This window comes from Heterocephalus glaber, unplaced genomic scaffold (assembly GCF_053883595.1).
Source record: "Heterocephalus glaber isolate CG9 unplaced genomic scaffold, H.glaber_assembly_v1.0 deba00001687, whole genome shotgun sequence".
In the NCBI taxonomy this organism is placed as follows: domain Eukaryota; kingdom Metazoa; phylum Chordata; class Mammalia; order Rodentia; family Bathyergidae; genus Heterocephalus; species Heterocephalus glaber.
The window spans coordinates 10,070,512-10,088,363 of NW_028258412.1; the positions used below are offsets into that span (position 1 = coordinate 10,070,512).

At 47.8% G+C, this 17,852-nt stretch overlaps 1 protein-coding gene across 9 annotated transcripts in view; it reads right to left on the bottom strand.

Moving 5' to 3' along the window:
- Cabin1 (calcineurin binding protein 1) overlaps nucleotides 1-17,852 on the bottom strand; it is a 146,777-nt gene that overhangs the window by 61,489 nt on the left and 67,436 nt on the right. For 8 of the 9 annotated variants that reach the window (XM_004843565.3, XM_004843564.3, XM_021257278.2 and 5 more), the window contains 2 exons: nucleotides 15,928-16,079; nucleotides 14,008-14,186 (listed from right to left, as the gene is read on the bottom strand). In XM_004843565.3, the coding sequence (XP_004843622.2) occupies nucleotides 14,008-14,186; nucleotides 15,928-16,079 (331 nt within the window). The remainder of the gene's footprint in view (nucleotides 1-14,007; nucleotides 14,187-15,927; nucleotides 16,080-17,852) is intronic. The other variant, XM_004843563.3, reaches the window with a different exon arrangement.

Consider the following 17,852-nt stretch of genomic DNA (forward strand, 5'->3'; position numbering starts at 1 on the left):
ATGCATAAGGTAACATGAGAGAACTATGAAGCTACTGGTGCACTGCAGGTAACATAGCAACAACAAATTCCAACCCAGCTTCACTTCTGACTAGCCTAATTCAAATTCCCCTAATATCCTAGAAACAGAAGAAGGAAGCCCGATCAAGGCATAATGTTATTTATTTCAGTTTCTTCAGTCCTACACATATCTGGTATTCAATATAAAATTACAAGGCACACACATACACCAAGAAAGAAGCGGGGCGGTGGGGGGGGGGGGGGGCGGTGTCAAGAGACAAAATAATCACTAGAACCAGACTCAGAGATGTTCCAGATCTCACCAATACCTGATGGGAAATTTAAAATAATGAAGATTAACATAATTTTTATATATGTTTACTATGTTAAAGGCTGTAGTATAAAACCTGAACATCACCTATGAAATGATAAGAGAATTTCAGGAATAAGATAAAAATGAAAGCAAGAGTCAAATGGAGATGCTAGAAATTAAAAAGCACACTAACAGATGAAAAATGTCTTTGCCAGGCTTCTCAGCAGACCTGACTGACACAGCTGAAAGGGGAGAAAAACTAAAACTTGAAATTAGGTCAATAGAAATAATCCAAACCAGGAGAAAAAAGATACAAGGGCAGGAAGAAGGGGGATATTCAGAACAGAGCATCCAAGATCTAACCCACCAACTGGAGTCACAGAAGGAGATGAGAGAAATAGAACAGAAGGAGTATTTTAAGATACAATGACTGTAGTACTCCTAGCATGCACAAGGCCATGAGGTTGATCCCTGACACTAAAAAAGAGAAAGACATAAAGACAGAATTTCCCCAAAACAACAAAAGCTATCAAATCACCAAGAATCTCAGAGAACACCAAGCAAGAAAACGACCCCCACACATATATTAAATAGCATAAGAAAAAAATCATGCCAGAAAACATTCAAACTACTGAAAACCAAAGATACAGAAAAAATCTTAAAGGCAATCAGAGAAAGATATCAAATATACAGAGACAAAATTAAGATTTATAGCCAGTTTCTCATTAGAAACTATGCAAGTCAGACAATACCTTTAAAATGCTAAAAGAAAAAAGTTACCTTAGAATTCTTTATTGTTTTGTAATTTTGAGACAGGGTCTTGCTCCCCTGCCCAAGCTGGACTCAAACTTATGATTCTCCCAGAGTTCTGGGATTATAGGTGTAGACCACCATGCCCAGCTTCAACTCAGAATTCTATATTCAGTAAAAATACTTCCCTCCCTAAGATGCAGGAGAAACAAAGGTCTTTTTTCAGTCAAACAAAAATTAAGAGGGGAGGGTTCATTACCAGCAGATCTGAGTTATAAGAAATGTTAAAAGCCAGGTATGGTGGCGCATGCCTCTAATCCCAGCAGTCGGGAGGCTGAGGCAGGAGGACTGCCACAAGTTGGAGGCCTGCCTGGGCTGCATAGTGAGTTCGAGGCCAGCCTGAACTATATAGCAAGACTGGAAAAAAAAAAAAAAAAAAGTTACATGCAGTTCCTCAGGTAGAATGAATATGAACCCAGATAATTTTTGGTCTTAACCAAAAATGATTAATGTGATGATAAATATAAAAAGATTTTATTCTTCTAAAATATTACCCATTACTTCACAAAGCAAAAATAGCAGTAATACATAGGTTTGTAGCACATGTTAAAGTAAAAATGAATGAAAATGGAGTACAAGACGAGAGGCTCTTATGATGCCTGTGAATTAGTACAATATCTTTTAAAGGTAGATTGTCATTAAAAATGTATTTTGAGCTGGGTGTGGTGGCACATGCCTGAAATCCCAGCACTCTGGGAGGCTGAGACAGGAAGATGGCAATTTTGAGCCTAGCTTGGACAACTTAGTGAGACTCTGTCTCAAAAAAAAAAAAAAAAAAGTGGAGTTGAGATAAGATCTTGTTATGTAGTTCAGGCTGGCCTTGAACTCACTATGTAACACAGGCTGATTTTGAACTCACAGAGATCCTCTTGCTTCAGGCTAATTGCTGGGATTACACGTATGTGCCACTACAGCCTGACTAAAATTTTTTTTAAAAAAATTTTAAAGGCCTGGGGATGTTAGCTTAGTGTGAAGGCCCTGGGTTCAATCCTTAGTACCACCACCACAAAAAAAAAAAAAAAAAAGTATTTTGTTAACCCTCAGGCAAAAAATACTTTTTTTTGAGACAAGGTCTCACTACGTAGTTCAGCCTGGCCTTGAACTCACTACGTAGCGCAGGCTGGCCTCAAAAAGTACATTTTTAAAAAAAGAGGTATTATAGCTGGGCATAGGGGCACACACCTATATCCCCACTACTTGAAAAACTAGTTCTCAAGTTCAAGGGCAGCCAGGAAAACTTAGCAAGACCCTGAAAAAGGGCTGAGAAGGGGGGCAGTGGTTTGCAGAGATTACAATAGGGATAAAAGTCATTAAAAAAAATAAAATTTTGTCTTGAACTCTGTATATCTGAAGGTGAAACTCAATGAACTTGGAATAAAGAGAGCTAAGTTCAAATTCCTCATGTATCACTCACTGGTTCTGTGACCTTTAAGTCCATGCCCCACCTGTAAATTGCAGCCACACATCATCTCAGAGAGGTCCAAGCCACCACGGCTTATGGGAACACAAGGGGAAAGGCAGACACAGTTCTCTAGGGTCCTCCAACCTATGGTCAGCTACCTTAAAAACCTGGTAGTGTTTGATGTATTAGTACCTTCTGGGCAGTTCCCCAGGACCCAACAAGTCCTGTGTGAGGCACTTGGTGGGCAAACTTACAACAAAATACACAGCCATTTCCACAAAGTTGAAAGCCTAAACCAGGGATGGCAAACCTCTGGCACATGCACAGCAGCGGGCTGTTTGTATCACTGAAGCTCCACAAGGTTTGTCATCACTGGCCTAGACTCTGGATGATCAGGGTGTAGAGGTGAATTTTGCTTTATCACTTTACTAGCTCTGAGAGACTAGGCAAATGCCACAATTACTTACACTTCAGTTTTCCTGCATGTCAAGCTACGATAATACAGGTGCTTAGTTAACAGAATTATCATGAAGATTACATAGGTTAGCACACATAGTGCTTGAATCAGTGCCAGACATGTAGTAAGTGTTTATGAAATGACAGCTCAATCGTCCACACTATTATTTCAGAGATCCTGGACATATTTTATTGCTAATGTCTCAAATTTGTCATGATAGATTTAGTTCTAAACAGGCACAGGGTTTTGCAGATGCCCTACTGAAGCTGATGCTTGAGCAGCAGCATGTTGACAGAGTGGTGAGCAGTTCTCAAGCCCTTACACAGGCTCATCCAAGCAGGCTGGCCCACCCAGAGGGACACTGAGAATCAGCCCTAAGCTCCAAATCCTGCCCTGCTGCTCTGGCCTCTTGGCTCATGTCTTATACACCAAGGTTTGGGGACAGTGACCTCATTACAGCTATAAAGCCCTTCCTTCAAAGCTGTTGTTGCAATGTCCAGCGCCCAGTAACTGATGCGTTATAAGTATCAGCTGAGCTGAAAGAACAGCAAGAACAGGGGACTTGGGCAACGTATGAGAGCCAAGCTGGACAGCAAGGAAATGACTGGACCCTCTGCCTCAAATTTGGCAAACAAAGGGCTCTTCCTTCACTTGCAAGGCCAGACAAGGCAGGGTTAGAAGCAGGCCTGCAGCTCCCAAAAGAGATTCCAAACCTGAGTCCCCATTGTGAGGGGATCACTTCTTCCTCAGAACTAAGGCAGCCCATTTACTGTCCCCATGGAAAGGCAGGCTCAGCAATGGAGACCCTTAGCTTCAGGAGCCACACAGTCATTATAGGAGCTCCAAACTCAGTGCCCCATCCCCCATTCTAATCTCAGATCTGCATATAACAGGCTGAATAACCTTTGCTGGATGATTTTGCTCGTTTAAGGCCCCCAATTCATGGCTCTTAACACAGTTTTCACTGTCTCTCTACCTCTGCCCTTGACACACATTGGTTTCCCCCCCAGGGGCCTGGCCTAGTGCCTGGCACACTTGAATGACAGTCCAGTGACCCACCCTGTCCTGCAGCATTCTCCTTGGTCGTGACATTGATAGCTTAGACAATGCTCAAAAGACCTCAGTCTCTAACAAAAGATGGCAGGGCATGCCGCTGAGGTCTCCTTAAGAACCAAGCCACAGCCAGCTCCCCTCAGTCACCGTAAGTCCAGCTGAAGTCACTGTACGCTGAGCAGTACATTCTGCAGCAAGCTCCAGGAAGCAAGCCTAGCCAGGATGATCTCACCCACTGGCACACTGCCTCAGGAGCTCACTGGCTCACAAGCTGTTGGGCTCTGGGCCTAAAGGAATCACCAGTTTAGCAGAATCCCAGCTGTGATCATTATGAAAACTGAGGATTGACTTAAGCAAATGGGTATTTACTCTCAATGTGCTAATGCCCATTTGATGCTCTAATGCAAGGGGACCACTGATCTGCCAGTGTGCAGGGAAGGTGGCCAGACCTCACCAGGAACCATGTTGTGTGGGCAAGACAAGATAGCCCGTTGTGCTGTGGGGCTTTTGTACCCTTGAGCAATAGTCAATTGAGTGGGGACTTTTCTGAGCCTCTTTTAAAATAATACAATCAGCAACAAGAGCCACAGCACAGGAGAAGGATATGCAGGAGCTGAGGGACCTAGCAGGGACAGGACTCCTGACTGCACCTTCTCAGCCCTTCTTCAAACTTCTGACACTATGTGAGAACCAAAAATGGCCACCCTCTGAAAATCTGCAAAGCAGAGCCAGGCACTGACCCTAAGCCACTGTGGCAATTCTGGACAAGCCCTCATCCCAGGGGTAATCACAGTACCACAATGGCCCTGAGGAAGGTGCCCTTAATGAGGCCAAAGCCATATGGTCCTGTGGCACTACCTCCAGTCACAATGTTGGAGCAGAGTGGGCAAGGCAGGGGTTGTGCACACTGAGGGCAGAGGCAAGCCTGTGTAGCAAGAGCGCGGGGAAGTGCTAGCCACAATTCCTACCAAACCCTGGGCCAGTGGCACCACAGGAGCAACTCTGGGGGCTTTTGTGCCTTAGAAATAGAGGATAAATGCATCTCTTCAAATGAGAGCCACCAATAGGACTCAAGGACTAGGGCTCAAGTTTCTCTCTACTCCTTTCAAGTTCTGTGGGTCTGAAAGGGTAGCACATGTTAATTAAAAACGGTTCTGAGCCTCACGATAGCATGTCCTGTGTCCTCTAGGGTAAACTTTTATCTTCGTTTTTCCTCTTTTACATGGGTCACGGTCACTCTGCAGAGCCAGTTTCTCCCTTACTCTTCGCTTTTACTTTTTTAACTTTTAAAAAAATGGTTCTGATTTTTAAATTCTAAGAATCAACTCAAGGTTTCACACCAAGAAGCTAGTCAGAAGGAAAATTAACCTTCTTTTACATCAAAAGGGTAAAAGAGATGAATGCAAAGTCTCTTAAAGAATGGTTCTATCTACCTGGGCAGGGGGGCATCTCCTTGTCTCTCCTATCATGATGTAACCAACCTTCCCCAGTACAGCTAACTGAGGACTTCAGGGAACCACAGACAGACAACAATGGCAGAAGAAGTTTGCCAGGAGCATCACAGAGTATGTAAAAAGTTTTTCCTACCATGAGGTGGACTACCAGGGATGGGACAGCTCAAGGCTGGATGAGATGGGGTAGGGAGGATAACAGAGCCACACAGTGCTGGGAAGAAGTTCTTAGAGAACATGAGGCTAGCCTTAGACTCCCAGAGCTGGATGAGAAGACAGTAAAGAGGACTGTGCAGCCCAGGGCAGCCCCTCTCCTCCTGCTCTGGGAGGATCCACAGCAGGGCAGGAGGAGAGGGAAGACTGCTACTGATTGGTGTCCTCTCCCCACTCCCAGCAGGCCCTTTTACAGGGTCATCTCTCAGGCACCAGGTCCACAGCCACAGAAGGGCCACTGCACCCAGAAAAGATCAGAAATAGGAGAAATTTCTGGGAGAGCAAGGGCAAAGGCTTCTGGGGTGGAACGCCCACCTATCAGCTTCAGGCTTTTAGGCAAGGATTCACCTTCCTTGAGCCACATTTCACCTGCCTCTTGAAAAACTCAATTTCATCTGATGTTTCCCATGTACACTGGTAGAGGAACATGGAGAATGTATAGGTGGGTATAGAGGGAGAATTCTGGCTTGGGAAACACACACCTTTCAGTTGACTGCTAGCTGAACTTCCAGGTCTGCTCCAGTCCCACCTCTTCCATGAAGCTGCTCAGAGTGTTGCAGACCTTATCTAGAATCCTGCAGCCAAGGGTCCAAAAAGGGTTGACATATAACTTTGTGTGCTAATGACCTGTGCTGAGCACTTAGAAGACCAGGTGGGTCTGATGATGCTCTGTAGACAAAGCCCGCCAACCTTGGGGACAGAGATTCTCTTGTCTTGTCCGACCTGGCAAAGGAGGGTCAGTGGTGGAGGGAAAGGAGCAGGTAGTGCTGACTGTTGTCCTGACTCAGCTACCACCTGGTTTCTATGGAAGGGCCTCTGAGTAAGTGTTTTCTGGGTGCCCTGGTCTTGACACAGGGAGACATCAATGGAAAGTTTTTGACATAGGAAAGCTGGACTCAGCTCAAACTTCCGATGAGGCTGGATAGAGAGGGTCTTGGAGGGAAACAGGCACAGTGGGTGGGATCTGCAGGGACTACTTACAGCTCAGCCTAGCCCCAAGTCTTGGAAGCTGAGGGTGGATTTCTTTAAGGAGCCACCTAGAACCCGACAGGAAAAATGACCGGCACCAGCAAACAGGCTGCAGGCTGGCCCTGCTCTCCTTTTTTCAGATTATTCCTAAAATTCTGCCTGCACCAAAAATTTCTCATAGTAACTAGTATTTTATAATCTGGAAGCAAGATTATAAATATTTGAACTTCTTACTGATCATCAGTGTTTCACACTGATGTACATGGGCCACTCCATCTTTTCCTCTCTGAATCCACAGGGTGAAGTATAGCTGCTAGCCACTTGCTGAATTACCTGTCTATCTCTAAGGCCTACCACCTTCCACTTCCAAGGTGGGACCCAAAGGAATGAGAGCTGGCTCAGAACAGGGAGAGGGAGCTGGCCTGGTGAAGAAAGGCAGCCCATCCCACTTGCCATGAGAGCTGGCTCTGTTGTCTTTCTTCATCTAGGCTTGACTCAGCTCAAATCCCTTCATATCCCCAGTGCTTCTCAGTCCAGCCTATAAGAGCTACTTAGTTACAAGATGCAAGTTTCCAATGTTTCTTTAAATGTACTTGTGCCATGTGCTCCAGCAGTAAGAATGAAAAGCTCACAGCTGTCCATCAGCTCAGGTCAATGAGAGGCCAAGGAAAAAACATGTGGTTGTGCCATTAGAGACTAGAGTGGCTCTAATTGGTCAACCCTGAAAAGATCACAGATGTCCTGCCAACTAAAAAACAACATGTCCATCAGGCTGGACATGCAGGATGGAGGTGCCCATGGCAGGCTGAAGAGACTGGACAGATACCAAAGAGATACCAGAAACCAAGGGGTCCCAGAGAGAGAGGCAGGTGCATGCCCAAAAACAGGGCACCTGGCGGTCAGGAGAGCATCACTGGGAGGGCCAAGCTGCAGCCCTGCCCCTTTTCAGCCAGTGTGGTACCAAGCACCTCAAAGTCACAACATACTCAGCTAGACACTGGTGCTGCCCTGCTGGGAGCATGACATTCAGAGCAGGGAAAACACAGCCCCATTGCGTCTCTCTCACTGTGTGCTTCACGCCAGGGGAGACACTGACTAGGGAGGCCTCAGGAGGCCTTACACGTTTCCTAACCAAGGCAGGCGGGCAGCAGACTCTGGACATAAAATGCTGGGAGAAGAGGAACAGCTCTGTTAGGCACGCTGGCATCCCACAGCCATCTGGTGAGTTTTCTAGGAAGGCTCTTCAGACAAAGGATAGTGGAGAGAATACGGCTGCCTTAGAGCCAAGAGAGAGGCCCTGTAACTGCATCACTCCTACTGCCTACAGGAAGGAGCCCACCCCTTGGGGCCCAGCTGTTCTCCCAACCCCTTTCCCCATAAAGTTTCTCTCTCTCTTTTTTTTTTTTTTTTTTTTGCCTACCCTAGTTACCTCAGCATCCAGATGCTGTAGAACTCTCCAATGCCATTGGTCCCCATTGCCTCCACCCACAGTGGCCTATAAGTTTTCCACCTACAGTGGCTTGCAGGCCTCTATCCCCAGGAAGACCTCCCAACCCATCCACCCCCACTCCAGAGCTTGCTCCCTCCTGCCAGCTCATAGCACTAACCACTGCCCCAAGGTACCACCTATGGAAACAGATCCAACCTGGCAGCAGGGATCAGGGCACACTCGTCTTTGTTTTTACTACAGTGCCCTCTTTCCTGCCTATACACAGCAGCTGTTCAACAAATCCCATGAATAGCTATGGCCCAAAGAGATTTTCAGAAAAGAAAGAATAAGAGAGAGAGAGAGCAAAGGAAGCCACTGGCTCTGCCTTCCAACAGTCTCCTCATTTCCCATGGGTAACAACCAGGACAGCCTGAGGTCCCCTGGGAGTGTCTCCCACACTGAGAAAGTCTGTTTACAGAAGTGTAATATTCCTACCATAAAGTGACCTACCAGTGGCCCTAAGAAGGGAGGGCACTAGGCAGAGACAAGGCCAGGTCTGCCCTTCAGGACTGACTGCCACTTGGAGATCCTAGCCCTGTACAGCCCAGCCCATGGACTGCAGACATAGTACCACCTCAGAGTGTCTCGGCTACTCTGAGAATGGTATCTTAAGAGTCTGTTACCTTTGTTATTATTATTATTTTTTAAGCAAGAAGAGAGCAAAGCAATGGAAATACAGGACTAAGTCACCTGCCTGGACAGGTGATCAATAGGTAGAGACCACCACAGCCTCTGCATCCGGCCAGAACTAAAAATATGGGCCATAGGCAGAAGCAAGCACATCAAGCACACACTCTCCAAATCACAGGACCAGTGGATATGAAGGTGCTCCTGGTCACAGGGAAAGCAGGGAGCCGGACTGAGGGTTGAGCATGCGGTCTGCGCTGTTCCCCAAAGCGAGCCGTGACAGGTGCAAGCAGAAAGACAAAGCCTGGAGAACAGAGTGTGGTCAGGGTTAGGGGCAGCACGGGCAATATTGGTGGAGGTAACATGGGGCAAACAGGCAAGGATGAGCACACACAGCACATGACACGTGGTGACAGCATGGTGGGTGAGGATGGATGGCTATGAAGGGGGTTTGGCATAGGGTGCCCTGGGCTCTCTGGGAAGGTGCACACTCTACAAACTGAGGTGCACGGCAGCATCAGAGGCTCCTCCAGCAGCTCTGGGCCCCAGGGGGCATCAGTTGCAACCATGGAGACCAGCCCCCAAGGCACCCGTTCTTCTCCCCAACATCCCCACACCTCACAGTAAACCAATGCACCTGTCAGAGCTTGGCTAACCTTTGCTCCTCAAGAAGGCCTTCTACCTCTAGCCAGGCCAGGTCTCTCTGGGATAGGCAAACTCACCTCTCCAGGGCTAGCTTTGGTTGCACCCAACCCTTAGCTATGTAACTGACTCACACCTGCCTCCTCTAAGCCTGCAGCAGGACCACAGCTGCCCTGTACACCTGGCACAGTACTGATAGAACACCTGGATGGATATGGTTACAGGCTGGCCAAAGAACCCTTGAGAAGGCCACAGGGCAGGCCTCTTACATCTGACATCCTTCCTGGCTGTGGCATTCTGAGGTGACATGGAGCATGACAGGAAGATAGTGAATCTTAGGCCAACACAGCTGCTTCAGACATATCCCAAAGATTGGCTAAGTCAGACCAAATGAAGGCCCAGGTCATTCCAGAACAGCCCTGCTCCCTGGGTTCTCCAAGGCAACAAGGTGGAAAATGCACACAGATGTAATCTGTAAGGTCAGTCAGGTGCAGGGTTTTTCCTAGCCATTACCTCATGCACAGAGTGGCCTAAGTGGAAGGAGGCATACCTCACTCTCTCTCAGCTCTGTCTTGACCATAGGAAGCCCTAGAAATGTACCTACTTGCTTTGAGCTAGGTTTCTTCTCCAGGAAACATGGACACAACCAAGCCTGCAAGGCAGCTGAGAAGATGGAAATGTACAGGCACCAACCTGGAGCCTGACATGAAACAAACACATAGTATTGTGTAGAAGGGCCTAATTACACACGTCCATGTGCACACACACCACGTGCACACATGCCCACATACTAACACTGCATGTAGAAGAGGAGTACAGATTTTGTTCAAACATCTCATTACACTATTTGACAGGTGTAAACAACAGTCACTGGGAGCCCCGTGAAGGTTACAATGTGCTCCAAGAGATGGACAAAGGGCAGAAGTTAGTCGAGTGGGGAGGACAGCCAGGTTAGCTGGCTGACCTGTCTTTCAGCTTAGCCAGAGGGTCCCTTCTCAGGTCAGTTGAAAGTGTCTTCCTGGCTTCCCTGAGAAGGACTGGCTATGATCACCAGCTGTGGTGGTCACACAACAGCCTGGAGGGCCAATTCCAAAGACTTTCATCAAGTTGTGAATGGGCTACAAGTAGCACAAAGTTGCAGGTGAGGGAATTTTAAAGAGTGAACCTGATTCCTGCAAGGTAGCTGTTATCAAATGTTGTTATATATATATATATACACACACCTGGAACTATTTTTCTAAAAATTTTTTTTGGGGGGGGATACCGGGGATCAAACTTAGGACCTTGCACTTGCGAGGCAGGCGGCGGCACCACTGAGCTAAATCCCCAGTCTCTATTTTTCTAAATCTTATACCAAATCAAAATTGACTCCAGCTGGTTTCTACTTTTGAAGAAAAGGAGTACAGTACAATACTAAATGGGAGAAGTGGCTCTAATGCTGGGTCTCCTAACCACACTCAAGGTTCTGATGCTTGGCTTCCTCTCTCACTGGTGACAAATTAGCCTAAGAAAGGCTCAGTGAGGCTGGAGACTGGGACCCAATGCCCAGGCCCACACAGGGCTGCTGCTTCAAATGGCACCGGCTGCCCATCTTTTGAGGTCACACCACTGGCTGGAGAATTGGTTGCAAACTGAGGGTGATGGGCTCCAGACCCAGGGCTCCTTCTTCTCAGTAGTGCTACCCATTTCTCATCCCAGCCACACTGATGACCAGAACAACTTTAGGAGGAGGCCACAATATGCAAGCACTTTTGCTTAATATCCACAAGGCAAACACAACCCCATTCTACAGGTAAGAAAGCATGTCAGAGAGGCAAAGGCCCAAGTCCAAGATTGCTGAGCACATAAGCAATGGAACACAGAATTGGAACACAGATGTTTCTGACCCCAGGGCCTCTTATACCCTTGCCTCTTCATCTGACCTTAAGCAGCTCCATGAACCCAGTGGCACCAGGGCTAAAAGCACCCATTATCCATCTTGCACTGAGAGGGCTTGGCTATAACCTGCATTGGGTGCTAATGGCCCTCTCCTATAGGAGAGGTGAGGCTGGTCTCAGGCTGAGAAGCTGAATTGAATGCATAAGCCACATGTTCTCCTCCCAGGGCTGGGTCAGGAACAGGAGTAGCAGTGGGCAGCCTGGCCTCCTGTGGTCACCAGCAAATCCCGATACTGCAATTGGCTGTTTCTGCCTGGAGCATGGGCCTGTCCCAAGGAACCAGTGCCACTGCTGAAAGAACCACTGTGGCATTTGAAGTTCATGGCTATTTTAGGATTTCAAACATTTCCTGTCGCAGACACTGTTTTCCCTCAGAGGTATGGAGGGTGAAGAGGCCAAGAGTTCTGAAAGTACTGTGCTGCCCAGTACACCAGGGCCGGGACTGGGTGAAGCTGGGCTAGGATGCCAACAGCTCCATACTACTGACAGGAGTCACTCTGAAAGGAATGGACATTTATTTGAACTTATATACAAATCAATTTTCTTCTGCAACCTTACAGAATAACGTTATGCTGGCACCCTGGACCTGCCATGCACAGTGCCCACCCCCTGAACTCTGCAGTGGCTCCCTCACAGCTGCATGCACATCATGTGTCCACATGGAACAATTAGGCAGTCAGTGCCAGGTAACAGCATGGTCCCCCTCCTGAAGCACTCCTGTTTCCTTCCTTCCCTGCTCCTGGAGGTGTACCCTGTCCTAAAGGATGAGAGCCAAGTCCTTGATGTCTACAGCCTGAGCTAGGCAGGAGGCTGCAGGACCAGCACTAGTGCTCCCCAGTCCAAGAGTGTACAAGCACGATCACATACCATGTGGACACCCATGAAAGGAAGTTCTCTCCTGAAAACTTTGGCATGGTGCTAAATCCTCACAGGAAGTACATGGCAGAAACTAACTCCCAGAAGAAGAATTTACTGCTAATGTGTTTTCACAAAAGTAAAAGGTTGGAATAGGGTGGTTTCCCAGATTAACTTGAGTTAACTAAGAAAGGGGAGAAGATATTACTTAGGGAATGTCTGTAGAACTGAAGACTGGAAGAGTGGGCATCCACCTTCTCCTGTTTCTGCTTAATATTCTAGGGCAGGTAGGACAATTCCAATGCCCAGACTGGGGTAAAGACCCAACACTGGCAGGTGGTGATGGAGACATGCAGCACACACATAAATCCTCAGCCTCTCTCTCAACACACATGCTGCAGTCCCAAATCAAACCCAGGAGGAAATACTACAAGTCTCCTGCCCTTTTGTTTTTTTGTTTGTTTATTTGTTTTGTTTTTGGTACCGGAGATCGAACTCAGGACCTTGGGCTTGTGAGGCAGGTGCCAGAACCACCGAGTTAAATCCCTGGCCCTCCTGTCCTTTTGGAAAGCATCAAATCCTATTCCCAGAGAAGCCAAGCCCTGGCTACCTTGTCATTCTTTACCAGTGCTTCTCTAAACCTGCTCTTGGCTCAGCAAGCTGGGGGCAGATGCCTGTGCTCTCGGGGAACCTGCACAATGGGCAGGACTTCAGCAAGGACACTAGTCAAGGCAGTGTGGCCCCCCGGCCTCTTTCACCCAGATCTGTGCTAGATCTCAAATTCAAGGCTACCATGGTGCCTGAAAGACAGGCCTATCCTTCCTCTAAGAAGCCACTCTACAAAGCCCACCTGGCAGGAGGCACAGCCCTGTGGCCAATCCTACCCACCTAGGGGTATCCCATCGCCCTAGAGAAGGTAGAGCAAGGCCTGTTTCTCCATAGTCCAGAGGAGAGGAGCAATGCAGGTATCTTTCAGCATTGTTACTACTTCCCCAAGGCTCCACTTCAATGGCCCTCTACATCCACCAACTTAGCTTATTCCAGCAAGTATTCTGTCACCAGCTTCTCACTGTAAAGATGAACATGAAGAAATCAAGCTACAGGCCAGCATGCAAGCCTCCTAATGTTAGTAAGGAATGTAGTTGAGCAGTCGCCACCTGCCCCATCCCACATGAGATGGCCTTGCACATGGTCTTAGGTGACCCTCATCAGCATCCTGTCGGGATGCCCACAGGTGACAGACTTAGCACCCATCATGGCCTTCCCACTACTGTCAGAAGGAAAGAGCCATAACAATGTGCTGCTGAATGGTGCAGGCCTCACCAAGCTGACTGCCAGGAGTCACTGTAGGTGACCTATGGTCTTCCAAATGCCCTTTATTACTTTTTTTTTTTGGTACCGGGGATCAAACTCTGGTCCTTGCACTTGCAAGGCAGGTGACAGAACCACTGAGCTAAATCCCCAGCCCCCCAAATGCCCTTCAAAGGAGAAGTTGCACCTCTATTTTGCAAGTGAGAAAATGCAGGCTCAAAGAAATGAGGTGCCTTAATCTAGACAGCCCCTCCCCTGGCTCCCAGGTGGGCAAGCCGGCAGGTGGCGACCCTGAATATGTCTTGGAAGCACAAGAATCACCGTGAGTCCATGAAGTTAATGAACAGCCGCAACATTGCCCGTGTCACCCCAGACCCAGCACCCCCCACCGAAACAAAGCGACAAAACAGTCGCTCCAGCACCCTCCCCATGATTGGTGTGCTGCCCTGGGCTGGCAGTAGGGAGAACAGGGACTATACCGTCCGGCGTTGCCTGCTGGTGGGGTTTTTTACATTTGACGTAATCGTGGTCAATCGGAGTGGCTGTGTAAGGTGGGGATGTCAGACCTGGGCCAGAGGAGGAGGGGAGGGAGGCTCCGGGGCCCGGCAGTGTCCCAGCTGAAGAGTGGGAGTCCTCATCCACCAGGCAGGCCTTCTCCCTGTGGGAACAGAAGGTTGGTCACAGGTCAGTCTCCACACTGTAGTGAAATGGACATGTGCTCTGTGGGCCAGCACCCTTTACAAAGCTTGCTGCTCCTAAGTAGCTTTGGTGGCCTCTATACCCTCTAGCTGGTGTTCCTCAGAGAAGCAACCACCACAGCACTACAGTCTCTAGCTGTATGCTGCCCAACTTCTCTGGCCAAGTTCTGCCAGCATCAGGAGGCTTTCCACAAGAGCTGAAAAGCCTCGCACCTTACCACTGCTCCATACCAAGTCAGTGCTCTTCTGTATGACAGCCTCAAAAATCTATCTCTGACAACTGGATAGACAGAAACATCTGCTTTACTGAATCCTCACACAAGTACAAAGATACAGCATCTGCTGTAATGTGTGAGAAAAAGACAAAGTACAGACACCCTCTATGTCTATGGGAATGCTTACATAAAACAGGGTGTATCTGTACTATGCAACCAAATATGGGATAGAAAGAATGCTGTCAATAGGGTACCATCTCTATGGACTGTGTCCTGGACCTATCATTGAGGGAAAAAACAAACTCTAGAACAATGCCTTCAGTAGTTCTTTTTTTATAAAAGAAACCCTACAATTGTATGTGTGCATATAAGTGTGTACAAACATAAAGAAAATGACTTAAGAAATTAAACTGTGTGTAATGAAAAACTTTGGGGAAGAGGAGATCTGTCACATTTTAGTCTATATAGTCACGTGGGCCTGAGTTTCCTGTAACTAGTATAGATTCATATGTTATTTATATAAATTTTAAAAATTAAAACAGAATTATGATCAACACAAGACAACTTTGAAGCCATGGCACACCTGGCTAAGTTAGCAAGACCTGCTACAAAAGGAAACTTAAAAGGAGGTGAGGTGGAGTGGGGATGTAGCTCAGTGCAAAGGCTCTGGGTTCAATCCCTCAGTAATGGGGAAGGACACAAGACAGATGCTTCACTGTACACTGAGGGTCCTCAGTGAATAAAAATACTTATAACTTCTGAGCAGACTGCACCCACTGAGTAACTCACCACAGCCCAGGGGCTCTGTAGAGCTGAGCACTAACTGTGGCCATGACCAGATGGCCCTCAGGGAGCAGGGTTTCTCTCTCACTCAGCTGAGCCCTACAAAGTGCCCAGCCACACAAGAGTACCAGAGATGGGGTGAGCTAAGCCAAGTACCAGGTTAGGGACATCTGAAAGGAGTCTGAGCCATAAACTCATACCAGGGTAAAACTGGGGCCAGCCCCAGGTCACTAAAGGAACCAGGAGAGCCCCAGCTTCCTTGAGCTCGCTGGTACCACAGGATGAGCCCATGCCTCCCATTCCTCTCACTGTTTCTTAGGAGAAAAGCAGCACAGCAGGGCTTAGAGGTCACCCATCCTTGGCTAAGGCCCTGGAAAGGACCAGGTAAGAGTTTGCAAAGAGAAAACTGGTCTTCAGTGTTCTGCACAGAACACAGATATGCTCTAGCGGAGGGGAAGGGAGAGTGCCAGCTTTTCTCCTGGACTTGCACCTGAGGGTAGGGTGGCACCAGGCAGAGGCCTGGGGTGAGGGGACCAGGGACTGGACATGCACCCTCTCCTCAGATCCAACAGAAGTATCTTGGCTCAGTAATTAGCATTTGCAAGCAGATTCCAGAGACTCCCTAAGTTCCAGTTTACCCAGCAGCCACTTTCCAAACACTACTGCAGTAAATGAGCCATTGAGGGTCAGGCATATCACTCACTTTTCTGAAGCTTTGGGTGTATTCTTCTCCTCGCCCCTGGCAAAGGGTCCTTCTGCAGCCTCCTTCATAAAGTTGACCAGGACCTCTGCACTAACACCAGAATCAGGTTTCCCCAGGAGCTTCAGGATGGAAGCATGGAGCCGGAAGTATACCTAGAATGACACCTCTCATGTGAGCAGCCTTCCCAATGCTAAGATTCATTCCACAGGCTAGGCAGCCACACTGGAAACAGGCTCTTGTCCAGGACACAAGGTACCACTCTACCTGGTTTTGTCAGCTTTTAAGTCAGCGAACCTATAACTAATTAAAAATGAGCTCTGTTTCAATCCCCGGTACAAAAAAATAAAAAATAAATAAGCTCTGAAAATTAAAATAGATACTGGCAGCATTCCAGATTAAAAGTTTACCCAGTGACCCAGGCACATGGTGGTAATATAGTAAAGGTAATAACCCCCTCAGGTCTGTTTACTGCCTCCCACCATGGCATCACTGCCATCTTTGTGCCCATCTCTTGACATAGAAGGAAACTGAGCCTCTACGTCTGTTTCTACACTGGACTGTGGATGCCTTGAGGCAAGGACCAAACAAGATGTCTAACTGTAAGCCATTCCCTGGGAAGAGCCAAGCACCCACAGGTCTCAACAACCTTTGCTCATGTATGCAGGGTAGGTAAGCAGGCAGAACACTACATTGGAGAGGGCACTGTGCTTTCTGCCACATTCCTCAATTTACAAATGGGTGAAGTTAGGTGCCCCAAGTCCCACAGTCAAGGAAGCCAGAGGCCATGTTAAACCCATGTCTGTCCTGTCTCCTTTCCTTTACTGCTTCCATGCAATAGAGGCACTTTCACAGACAGCTTAACCCAAGTCTTCCTGTCCAGATGTCGGTGTGATATGGTTCTCACCTGTAGCACTCCTATGAAGGATATGATGGGTGGCACAAAGGACAAAAACTGCTAGCACCTCAGACCCCGACTAGTAGGCCTCCCCTTACCCTAGAAATGGTTCTCACCCAAGAGACACACCTACTGCTCCAGACCTGGACAACACTCTAAGGGGGCATCCTGGACAGAGGGGGCTCACACTCAGAACCCTCCATGATCTCCAGAGTAAATGGCAGAGCAATTCCATTTTCAGATCCAAGAAACCATCCACACATACCTTGGAGGACAAACTTGTGGGCCAGCAAAGTGTTCAACTGGAAGAGTTCATCCAAGTGGCAGGTAAAGGATTTTTTTTTTTTGTACTGGGGATCAAACTCAGGACCTTGTGCTTGCAAGGCAGGTGGAAGCACCACTGAGCTAAATCCCTGGCCCAGGTAAAGGATTTTAAATAAAGGCTCCACATCACAGGAAGGAGGGTATTTCACTTTCACCAGGGCAAGGTTAAGGTTTTCTGGGAAATGCCATTTTAAAAACTCAATGTACACACATACCAGCTGACTCAAAGTTACATGACTGCACTGGCTGTCCAGAACAGAATGCCGTTGAAATAAATGCTGTGCACCTGCATTCCTTCAAGCCAGTGCAGTGAGCCAAAGAGGGTGGGCCACGTTCTGAGGCTTCGTTTTCTCATCTGGAAGCCTCCCTGAGGTCACCATACTGCCTGCTCACTGGCTCTACTAGGCAGCAGCAGAGGCCAAAACCCGAAAAAAAAAAAAAAAAAACCACAGAAGAAAAACAGAGTTGATGTCATCTGAGGGCTGGGACACCTCTGACCATGCACAGGATCAGTGCTGCCCAGAGATGCCACATGTCAGCCACAGGCTCAGTGGGATCTGTTGCAGTCCTCTCCTCTCCTGCTAGTACCTTAAAATGTCACATCTCTTCTAGGCCCCTCAGTATTATACTTTGGAGGAAAAGCAGAGTTCTTTCAAAGTACACAGTGCCAAGTGAATGACACAAAAGAACTGTGACAAGGAATGAC